This window comes from Tursiops truncatus, chromosome 8 (assembly GCF_011762595.2).
Source record: "Tursiops truncatus isolate mTurTru1 chromosome 8, mTurTru1.mat.Y, whole genome shotgun sequence".
Taxonomy (NCBI): domain Eukaryota; kingdom Metazoa; phylum Chordata; class Mammalia; order Artiodactyla; family Delphinidae; genus Tursiops; species Tursiops truncatus.
Genome location: NC_047041.1, coordinates 70,893,608 through 70,904,828, shown reverse-complemented (window position 1 = coordinate 70,904,828; position 11,221 = coordinate 70,893,608). Strand labels below are relative to the sequence as shown.

The following is an 11,221-nucleotide window of genomic DNA, read 5'->3' as shown; positions in this document are numbered from 1 at the left end:
CATTAGAAAAAGTACCCCTTAAAAAGTCATCATAGTGTTGCCCAAGGATAACCTAATGGCTTCCATTAATGTAATTAACAAATAACAGCTTTATCACTTTGTATCTTAATAAATTAGCAGAGTAGTCACTGTTCAAGGTTTATTTATTGTTTTAGTTGGTATAACAAATACTTGGCTGCATTATTTATGTTGATTTTTCTTTTTTACATTACATGGCAATGTATACTATTCTGATACATATAGTACATAAAATAAGATTCTTTAGAACAGTTATGCACAAGACATGCAATACTGGATTTATAATCAATCCCAGAATGTGATTAATTGGAGAGAAAAAAGTTGGACTAGGCATCTTGGCTAAAGGAACCAGAAGTTATATAACACAGAGTTAAATACACATCTGGTTTGAAGGGCAACTGCAGCATCTGCAACACTGTCAGTGGTACCTCTTGAGGAAGTAGAACTATTTTACACGAACCGATTTAGGACAACACAAGATAAGTGCCATGCAGCATCAGGATACAGCTGCAGGGTTTTATGAACCATTCCTATTGCTAATGTTAGGAAATTGATGTTTTTCCTAGGCTGTCTTAACATTACTGCTTTAGTCACAGATCAGATATAAAGGACAATATGCACAACCTCCAACTAAAATCCTATTGTAGCCTAGACAGTGAAGTGGTATGATATTAGACTTTAAAACTGCAGCTCTTTCTGGATCCCCCAAAGTGTATCTGCACTCTTCTTCAAACAGGCCTGTTCCTCAGGAGTCAGAGTCACTTTCACAACATCTGAGATTCCATTCTGTCCCAAGATGCAAGGAACACTAAGGAAGACATCCTCTTTTATTCCATACAAACCCTGAGGACGAAATGAAAAATATTTTACGTTTTTTCTATGCATTCTGGGATCTCCCAAGAATTTCATTCTTTACAGTTATGAAGCTTACTTAATAAAACTTGATAAGTAGAAATTCCTTTCCAGAATTTCAGTTAGGATGTAATGGACAGTGTAAAAGAAAGTCATTAACATAGCAGCAAGATTTCCATTCTAAAAGAAAATCTAAATTATTGCCATTATCCATCGTACTTTGCAATTTATTTTTGGCTGCCCCGCGAGACTTGGGGGATGTTAGTTCCCCAACCAGGGATCAAACCTGGGCCCTCAGCAGTGAGAGCACGGAGTCCCAGCCACTGGGCTGCCAGGGAATTTCCCATTTTTATTGTATAACACTTTGGTAACTCTAACATGAGTGTGATTTCTGTTTTTCCCAAAGGAAAAAATTTGTTTTATAGTCTTCCACCCATCTCAACAAAATTGAGTAGAGTCTTTCAGTCAACAAGTTATCAAGTATCTATGTGCTCAACACAGTATTGGTGGACATTAATCCTAAAGCTCAACCATGTCTTTTCAGAAAAGAAAGTCGCAGGTGCATTAATTTATTTCACTTAAATCAATGATTGAGGACTTAACATTAATTGCTTTCTCAGAAGTTTTTTTTTCTTTTAAAGAACAGGAAATAATGGCATTCAAGTAAAACCTATTACTACATAGACCTACCTTAATCATGGTGGAAATCGGATGCACCCGCCTAAGATTCTTCATTATACTTTCTGCCAAATCTGCCACAGATAGTCCAATGGCCCAGGATGTGTAGCCTTTCAGTTTGATCACCTCATAAGCACTGTAGGGTAGGGAAGTGTAGGGAAGGACAGGGAAGGGTAGGGAAAAGTAGGGTGGGAGGAACAAAGAAAAAGCTTTCACTGAACATATGCTTTATAATAAATCATTTTTACAGTAAATAATACTATATAAATATAGTAAAGTTGCATTATATACCTAAGTGTAACCTTTGCACATGTATGCCGGGATATTATGTATGGGTATGTTCACAACAGTATTGCTGGTAATAGCAAAAACCTGGCAACATGCCCAACGCTCTCCAAAAGGAGAATGGATAAACTGTGGTGTACTCATACAATGGACTATCACATAGCTGTGAAAACAAATAACTATAGCCACATGCAACAAAATGGATGATTCTTATAAATGCAATACTAATTTTAAAATGCAAATCCAAGATTACATATAGCATGTTTGACTTGGGATTATCTCAAGAGTGTGTATGTGGGGGGAGGAGTACACAGGGATCAGTGGGAGGAGCACAGAATTCACTCGTTTCCAAGCACCAGCAGACTACTAACTCCAACTCAACAAACGTTACAGTTAGTTGACAACGACTGTCAACACTTCTTGGGTTGGATGATGGGTTAACAGGTTTTAACTAAACAAATACAAATAAGAGGGCCTTGCCTACACCCATCATGATTCATTCTCCAATTCCATAAACTTGAGATCCACACATGGCTACCTTATTTAAAGTAGATAATGCCACTATGTTGAAAGTTTCCCTATTTGAATAATTTCTGACAGTTAATAATTATTTTCATTTTTTGTACCATTATGAATATATACCTTGCTTAAAACTTTATAATCATCTGAATAAATAAGAAGCTAGCTGTGTTTCTACTCAGAGACTATTATAAGTTTTAATTAATTAATTAATTAATTAATTTATCGCTGCGTTGGGTCTTCGTTGCTGCGCACGGGCTTTCTGTAGTTGAGGCAAGCGGGGGCTACTCTTCATTGCAGTGCTCAGGCTTCTCATTGCAGTGGCTTCTCTTGTTACAGAGCACGGGCTCTAGGCCCACGGGCTTCAGTAGTTGTGGCATGCAGGCTCAGTAGTTGTGGCTCACGGGCTCTAGAGCGTAGGCTCAGTAGTTGTGGTGCACAGGCTTAGTTGCTCTGCAGAATGTGGGATCTTCCCAGACCAGGGCTCGAACCCTGTGTCCCCTGCATTGGCAGGTGGATTCTTAACCACTGTACCACCAGGGAAGTCCCTATATAAGATTTAAAAATTCTTATTCCTAACTAAATGAATCATATGCTTTTGAAGACTGAATCTCAAATAGGGTAGACTTAATCTAACTTGATTTATCTTAGTTTACATTACAAATACAGAAAAGATTTATCATACTGTAAATTGATAATTATGGCAAATAAAGATAGACTGTAGCATTAATGTCTGCGATTTTTAATCCCTTTACCTGTTTTATATTATAAGCTTTAACAAAGCTTTAGAAAACAAGTTTTCTGACAGAGTAACCAAATGCAAATGCTATTATTTAATCTTTTTTTTTTTTTTTTTTTTTTGGCCACGCCACACGGCTTGCAGGATCTTAGTTCCCCGACCAGGGATTGAACCCACGTCTGCAGCAGTGAAAGTGCAGGGTCCTAACCACTGGACCTCCAGGGAATTCCCCAAACTTTTAATCTTCTAAATAAAAATAATAAGTTTCAACCTTCTGTGTTACAAATTATGAGATCTATTACCTGTCAACCACCTGTTTGTGAATTGCTTTCCAATGTTCCTTATCTGCATCAGTGCCTAATTCGGGGTGCAGATTCTTCAGGGAGACACCAGCAACATTCACTCCACTCCATACAGGCACTAAAAGCAATACAACAGAATTTATTTATTCCCATGCACCAGCCAGCAGACTAGTAATTCTGACCCATTCTTCTAAAATTGTCTTTTCTTATCTAAGGAGGATTATCTCCTTTTGGTAGCTGGTCAAGACTACCAATACTCTAACTTTTAGATTTTCATTGATTAGATTATGTAAAGCTAAGAATTTTCACTATATTCGAATCTGTTTTCCTAACTTATTGAGATATTATGAGATCGTAAGAGGAATTTTCTTGGCATAAGGAACTGAGAACTCTGCACAAATTATAACATCTCTCACCTGTGATAATAATAGATTTCTTTCTCATACACGCCACTTGGATTGGCTTACCTTTTCAGGAACACGCAGTTTGAGTCCAAATAGCTGTGATATTAAATGAAGTATCCTAAGCACTATCATCTTATTTAATATGTCCATTATAATAAATAAATTTCATTCCCCATCCCTTATACCAAAAAATGTCATGCAAAATGGCTTAAATCTTAGCAATTCTTAGCATACAATTATACCAAAAGATAAGATTTCTGGAAACCATCTGCCCTAACGAATGGATATCTGATTTAGGCTCTGATTTAGTAACGATACTCCTGTCAATTTTTTTTACACAATTTCTTGAAAACAATAAGAGAAAATAAGTTATGCTTACCACTAGAGTCTCCATGCTCCCCAAGGATCCATCCATGACAGCTTAATGGGTGAACTCCCAGCCTTTCCCCCATGAGGTAACGGAACCGGGCTGAATCCAAATTGCAACCACTTCCAATAACACGGTTTTTGGGAAAGCCGCTTATCTTCCAAGCCACATAGGTCAAGATATCCACTGTGAAGAAAATATTTAGGCACAGATACTACGTGAATCATTAGATAAGGACTGACTACTCAGGATACATGGCTCTGTATAGATCTTGATATTGATCATGACCAATCAATATTTTTGTTAATATTTTTAAGCCTCTATACTGTGTACAATATAGCAAATACATTAAGTATTCAAGAAGTGTAGTTTAATGAAAATAAGTTGTGCATCAATAACACATTATTGGGACTTCGTGGGTGGTGCAGTGGTTGAGAATCGGCCTGCCAGTGCAGGGGACACGGGTTCAAGCCCTGGTCCTGGAAGATCCCACATGCCGCAGAACAACGAAGCCCGTGTGCCACAACTACTAAGCTGGTGCTCTAGAGCCCACGAGTCACAACTACTGAGCCTGCAAGCCACAACTACTGAAGCCTGTGCACCTAGAGCCCATGCTCCACAACAAGAAGCCACCGCAATGAGAAGGCTGTGCACCGCAATGAAGAGTAGCCCCGGCTCGCCTCAACTAGAGAAAGCCCGTGCACAGCAACGAAGACCCAACGCAGCCAAAAATAAATAATTTTAAAAAATAAATAACACATTATTCATAAACTTATTCCTTATCCAAGATCTTCTTAGGCAAGTAACAAATTTTAAAGTGCAGACTACATTAATGGCATTGTATCTCTTTTAACGTTTTAAACTTAACTATTTTACAAAAACACAAACTCACTCCCAGGAGGAAAATGAAAAATATGAGAAATAAATATATATACAGATTATGATATATATTGATAGTATCAGTTTTACTCTAGCTCATCTATTTTTATGCCATTAAAAGTCTCACCTGGATTGGAAACAACAAGCAACTTGCAGTGTGGGCTGTATTTTACAATATTAGGAACGATGAATTTAAAGATGTTCACATTACGTTGGACCAAATTAAGACGGCTTTCTCCCTCTTGCTGACGTGCCCCAGCTGTGATAATAACCAGCTTGGAGTTTGCTGTCACACTATAGTCTAGACAAAAGAGAAACAATAACCAGATTAAGGGCTTTAAGAAAACTCCAGCAAGTTTGTTCCATTAACTTTTTTAATGGACAGTTTTATCAGTGTTTTGCCTATGTGGCATATAAATGCCCAGACTCCTCCTTTTTGGAGTTTTATCACTGTGGCCACTTACATGGAGGAAGAATACATCAACACCTTCCTTGTATTCTGGTTTTAGTTATGTGGTTGGCTTTATATAACAATGATTGGGGGGAGCTGAAAGAAATAAAATTTATTTCATACTCATATCAAGTGAGACACATCCCCCAATTTTTTGCCACCTGAGGTCAATGCTCACACTCTTCCATACCCCCATTTCTACTTAACTACTTAATGGTGGTCATACCAGCTCAGGGATAGGCTCTTTTTTTTTTTTAAGCAGGGGCAACTGTACACTTATCAAGCATGTCTTGCTTCTAGATACCCTATGGCACAGGGTGGTTAACCCTGGGTTGAAGATAATGAAGGGAGTCACCTGTCAGATAAATGGTCAATGATTTTCATGTGTCAAAACAGACTCTATTAGGGCCTATGTCCGTTTCCTGGCTGGTAATTGTAAGGTGTGATAGGGTTACGCCAAGAATATCTGCTGAACAGACTCATTTGCCCTAGTCTCAACCTTGTGTTAGTGTATGAAAGGAAGCAGTGGAAGTAAGTATATATTTAAATAGTTGAAGCAATGTGGCAAAATATGGACCTACGAAGCTTTGCTAATTACATTCTAATTCAGATGCTTTCCACATCATGGACAAACTGGATTTCCATTTAAAACCATTTGCTGGAAATTCAAACATTGATATCCATAGGTACCAATGCAAAATTGTTCAAAGGTTCTCTTATCCTGTATAAAAAAGAAATCTTTGAAGAGCTAGGATTCTCAAGCCTGATAAAGAATTAAGTCTAGCATAGAGTGTAATACAAACATGTTGAAATCAACCTTTGCCAGAGACGATTTTTGGTGTTCTAAGGAAAAGGCTGCCATGTTGGAGATCCATCATCTCTCCCTTCAGTTTGTCTTCTATGACATCAACAAGAGCAAGTTCATCTGCCAAGTCCTAAAAGACAAAAAATTTTCAGTTTAATGGAAAATTGCTATTTCCAAACTTTTAAAAGGGCATGCAAAATTTCTATATTTCTGGAGTAGGAGAGTTCAGCTACTTTATTATCAGGACAGACCTCAAAGTAGAGGCAGGCCTCCGTTTAAGAGCTGACTCCCAGATGACCTATACATAGGAAAAAGCACCGACCCTCTCTCCAATCGTCTCTCCTCATTGGAGCAACCTCTGCAGGAGGTCCACCACTACTGTACAGAAGCAGAACACTGGATTGGCAGTGACTAACAACCAATTATACAAAACTGCTCTATTTAGTCTCTCAAATTCAGTTTTACACATTGATTTTAGGTTGTTAGCCGTTAAATAGATATTGATTAGTATTAAGACTTTAAAAAGTGATATTCTGGATCATTCCCTGGTTACATGTTTTCCACATACTAACCAACACTAACAGTTTTATTACATAAAGACAGATTTGTGCATTACAAAATGTTGGTGAAAAATATCCTTTCAGGGGCTTCCCTGGTGGCGCAGTGGTTGAGAATCTGCCTGCTAATGCAGGGGACACGGGTTCGAGCCCTGGTCTGGGAGGATCCCACATGCCGCGGAGCAACTGGGCCCGTGAGCCACAACTACTGAGCCTGCGCTTCTGGAGGCTGTGCTTCGCAACAAGAGAGGCCGCGACAGTGAGAGGCCCGCGCACCACGATGAACAGTGGCCCCCACTCGCCACAACTAGAGAAAGCCCTCGCACAGAAACAAAGACCCAACACAGCCAAAAATAAATTAATTCATTAATAAACTCCTACCCCCAACATCTTCTTATAAAAAAAAAAAATCCTTTCAGATGAACCTTTAAAAGTTCGTATGTGCATCTCAGACAAGGAGCACCAGCAACAGCTTTAATACAAATGGAATGAGGACTAAAACCAAAGAGGTATACTAGCCGATCCACCCCTAATCATCTACAGTATAATGAGTGGTCTGCCAGTTACTGCCAGTTACTCTTAGCCACACCTGAGTTAGGGGGCATCACAGGTGTTTCATAGGCGTGGGAAAAATAAATGACATCAATTTCTGAACCAATGGGGAAAGAATAAGAGTTGGTATACTATGTGGTCTAAGAACATATAGAGCAAGCTGTGTAGTTACAAGACCTTTGCATAGCTCATTTCTGCCTTCAGTCCCTTCTCATTTCAATCCTTTTTTGTTCAGAATCCAGAATTCATCATTTCACTCTCTTATTAGGAACTCCAAACCTGAACTTAAAAGGAATTAATTTATGTATTTTTGGCTGTGTTGGGTTTTCGTTGCTGCGTGCGCACTTCCTTTAGTTGCGGTGAAGGGGGGCTACTCTTCATTGTGGTGTGCGTGCTTCTCACTGTGGTGTCTTCCCTTGTTGTGGAGCACGGGCTCTAGAGAGCAGGCTCAACACTTGTGGCACACGGGCTTAGTTGCTCCGTGGCATGTGGGATTTTCCCCTACTAGGGCTCAAACCCGTGTCCCCTGCATTGGCAGGCGGATTCTTAACCACTGTGCCACGAGGGAAGTCCCCAAAAGTACTTTTTATTCATTCACAAGTTCTCTTTTTCTAATTAAATTTTAGCTCCATAATTGGTACCAAAACTGCTATCCAAGGAGGGGGGCAGAGGGGATTAACATGGGTGGAAGACTTCCCACATTCAGTTTAATTTTTACCACGTATATATATCAATTTCAATTCCAAAATTACTTTTAAATAATTTTAGCTTGTTTAAAGGCATGGACTCTACTTTTTCATTTGTAGGCAACTAACGCAGGTTAATAAAGCACAGTGAATTTAAGAAACTGGGTCTCCAGCCTAAAAACCTTTAATTTTTGTAGTTTAGATACTCTTGGTATAGCATCATGTTTTACAAGTTTGTTTCACATAAAGTTCTTTGAATGAGTGCATGAACCTAAATATCTGTATATACAATGTGATAATGCAATTCTTGGAGAGTGAGTGGAGGATGGATGGAGTCAAGGTATCCTTGGCTTCCAGAGTGGTAGGCTCTCACTTACCTTCATTAAGATACTGATGGCACAGGCCATGCCAACAGCACCAACACCAACCACTGTAATCTTATTCTGGGGGACATGTTCTTCCTTAAGAAGATTCTGAATCAGCTGATCCTTGACAGTTGCCATATTGGACTTAGAACCGAAAGGAATCTATAAGGGGAAAAACATACACTGTCACTGCATCCTCTTTAAATTAACGCTTATTAACCAAAAGTGTTCTGGAAAAGCTTCTTTTGCTTCCTTTTGGGGTAGCTGCCACTAAAAATCACAAGAGATGACTAAAAAGGGAGAGGGAAAAAACTTAAAGATAGACAAAGGAGAATTGAAAGGCCTAATGCCAGGATCGGGTCTGACTAGGATCTTGGTGTAAACGTCCTCACCTTGGCGTGGAAAAAAAATATTGACGTTTGGGTGTAAGTATAGCCTCCTGAGGGCTCACTCATCTTGACTTGTTAACTCCAAGTGGAGCCGGCCATTCCTCAAACAAGATCACTGTGAGCCGCCCGCCCAACTCTACTCCCGTCACCAGGACTCCTGCCAAGCCCCTTCAGGACATCAGGTACGTGAGTAAAGGGCCTTTGACGGCCTCACTGCGTTGCCCACCGCCAAGGTGAGCTCTGCTCATGCTCAATCCCTCGTTTTCTTCTTCCTCACCCCAACCTCCGCCCCCGAAGAAGCAGCGGAGCCCGCGGATTTTACGCCCCGCCCAGACCCGGAAGATTAGCAGTTACCCCTCCCCCACCCACCTATCCATTCAGTAACCCTAAGCGCAAGCGCATTTCAGAGTGCTAGTGGCCGCCGGCTACGGAGACGTGGGCCCTAGACCAGACAGCACAGCGGATGCTTGCGAGACCCCGCCCGTGAGCGGACGTGACCAGAAACTATGCTGCTCTCTGGGTCAGAGTGAGCTCAGAATCAGACTTTAGACTAAACTAGCGCTCCTACGCACACACGAACAACGTGAAGCCCGGCTGGCAGCCTCCCCGGCCTGGCGCGCTGCCAGAGCCAGATTTTAAATCGTGATATTAGGAACCCGGGACTGTTAACCAACCCACAGGGAGGCACCTCGTGTGGCTTCCGCCGTGATCCTCGTTGCAAAGGCGTGAGGCCCGGTATGAGGAAATTTTGTTACTACAGGAAGCTGCAGAGGCCTGAAGCCTGGAGCCCTAAAATTAACAGATACTTGGTGGAACCCTCGATTTCCACAGCCGGGGACGGGGGCTTCGGCTCTGCTAATCCAAACCTGCACTGCATTCACTGGAGAGATTGTCGTAGATTGCATCCCGAAAGCACCACGTCTAATCTTGACGCTGCCCCAAAGGGCAAAAATATCCGAGAGGAATTCCAGGCAGGCAGCCCAGAGTCACCAAGCTAGAATCGAGTCTCTCCTTACAAATCACTGCTATTTCTAGACAGCCTTGTAAGGTTTCTCGCAGCCTGACAGGGGGAAGGGAGTTCTTTCAGCGGACATCTGGTTTCACCAAAACCTAAGCTCTGGGCTGCAGTGCTCCGTTCAATGTGGGGATACCCGCGGGTGAAGCCCTGAAGAAAGAGAGTCTACGCCCCAACTCTGCCACCCACTCACTGTGACCTTAGAGATGCCCCAACCAGTCCCCCATTTGTCAAAAGGAGGGGAAGGTACCGGATGATCCTCCTCTCATTACATTGTCTGAGAGGCGGGAGAGCTGGTACCCTTTCGGCTTCAAATTTGCATGCACCATGTCTAGCATAGCGCCCTATAACATCGTTAGCTGCTTAACACGTGTAACTTGCGCAAAGAGCGACCTTTAATCTGCAGGCAGCGGCTGCCCCCAAGGAGCCCACCTCTCGAGAGTCCGAGGGTTAAAATACAACCCGAGCGGCACCCAGCGCCTTTCCGGCTTCCAGGAAGCCGCCCAAGACTGCTGAGGCTTTTTCAGTTCCATGGACTCCCGGAACCCGACTTCGAGTTCTGTGCTGTTTGCTCGTTTCGAGCCCGGAAGTATGCCCTCACCCCCACCCTTCAGACCTGTAGTCTCCGGGTCCTTCTGCATCCACCCAGGCCTTCGACCTCAAATTAGGTGCGGCCACCTCCTTGGTTCCCCAGCCCGGCCAGAGGCCACTGTGCCCACTTAGAGCCAAAGCAGGGTGCGGCCGGGCCCAGAGCCCATTTGTGGCATGAGCCACCGCCCAGGTCTCAGGACTTTGCCTCTGGGAAGCAGAGCCCACCCCTCCCGTGAGCAGGCAGCGCGGGGCCAGCTTAGCCCGAAGCAGTCGCTCTCCCCCTCGGGCGCAGCGCGCGCCGGGCCCGATCATACCGGGAGTACACGTCGGGCGGGCGGGCGGGCGGGCGTCGGCGGCAAGCGGCGATGGACCCGGAGTTGGCGGCAGCTGCTCGGGTACTCCGACTCGAGAGCGGGAGGGGCCTTAAATAGAACCGCGAGGCTGACGTCAGGGGGGAGCCGGGCGGACGTGCGGGAACCCACGTGTGGGTTGGGCTGGAGGCGGGCTCCGGGCGGGGCGGTAGAGAAGCCCCGGCTGCGCGCGCGCATCCTGAGGACCCGCAGGCTAACCGACCCATGTGCGCCGAGACATCTAAAGGGCTGTCCAGAGCCACGCTACCTCCGCACTAAAGTCCGGGCCAGAGTCATCAGCCGGGGTCAAGCCGACCTTCAGTTTCCTCTTCCATAAAATGTGAAAGTTACTCTCAAGGAAGGCTCGATCTGAATTTTTGCCGCTGTTGCCCAGTGCCCAGAACAGCTCCTACCACG

At 43.2% G+C, this 11,221-nt stretch overlaps 1 protein-coding gene across 2 annotated transcripts; it reads right to left on the bottom strand.

Moving 5' to 3' along the window:
• Nucleotides 1–125: 125 nt before the first annotated feature.
• On the bottom strand, nucleotides 126–10,781 carry LDHA (lactate dehydrogenase A). 2 transcript variants are annotated; one of them, XM_033860444.2, is made up of 8 exons: nucleotides 8,852–8,929; nucleotides 8,472–8,621; nucleotides 6,312–6,429; nucleotides 5,171–5,344; nucleotides 4,177–4,350; nucleotides 3,394–3,511; nucleotides 1,561–1,684; nucleotides 126–861 (listed from the first exon to the last, which is right to left on the bottom strand). In XM_033860444.2, exons 1-8 carry the CDS (start codon nucleotides 8,912–8,914, stop codon nucleotides 697–699), a joined length of 1,086 nt encoding a protein of 361 aa, XP_033716335.1. In that variant the 5' UTR covers nucleotides 8,915–8,929; the 3' UTR covers nucleotides 126–696.
• Between the last annotated feature and the right edge of the window lie 440 nt (nucleotides 10,782–11,221).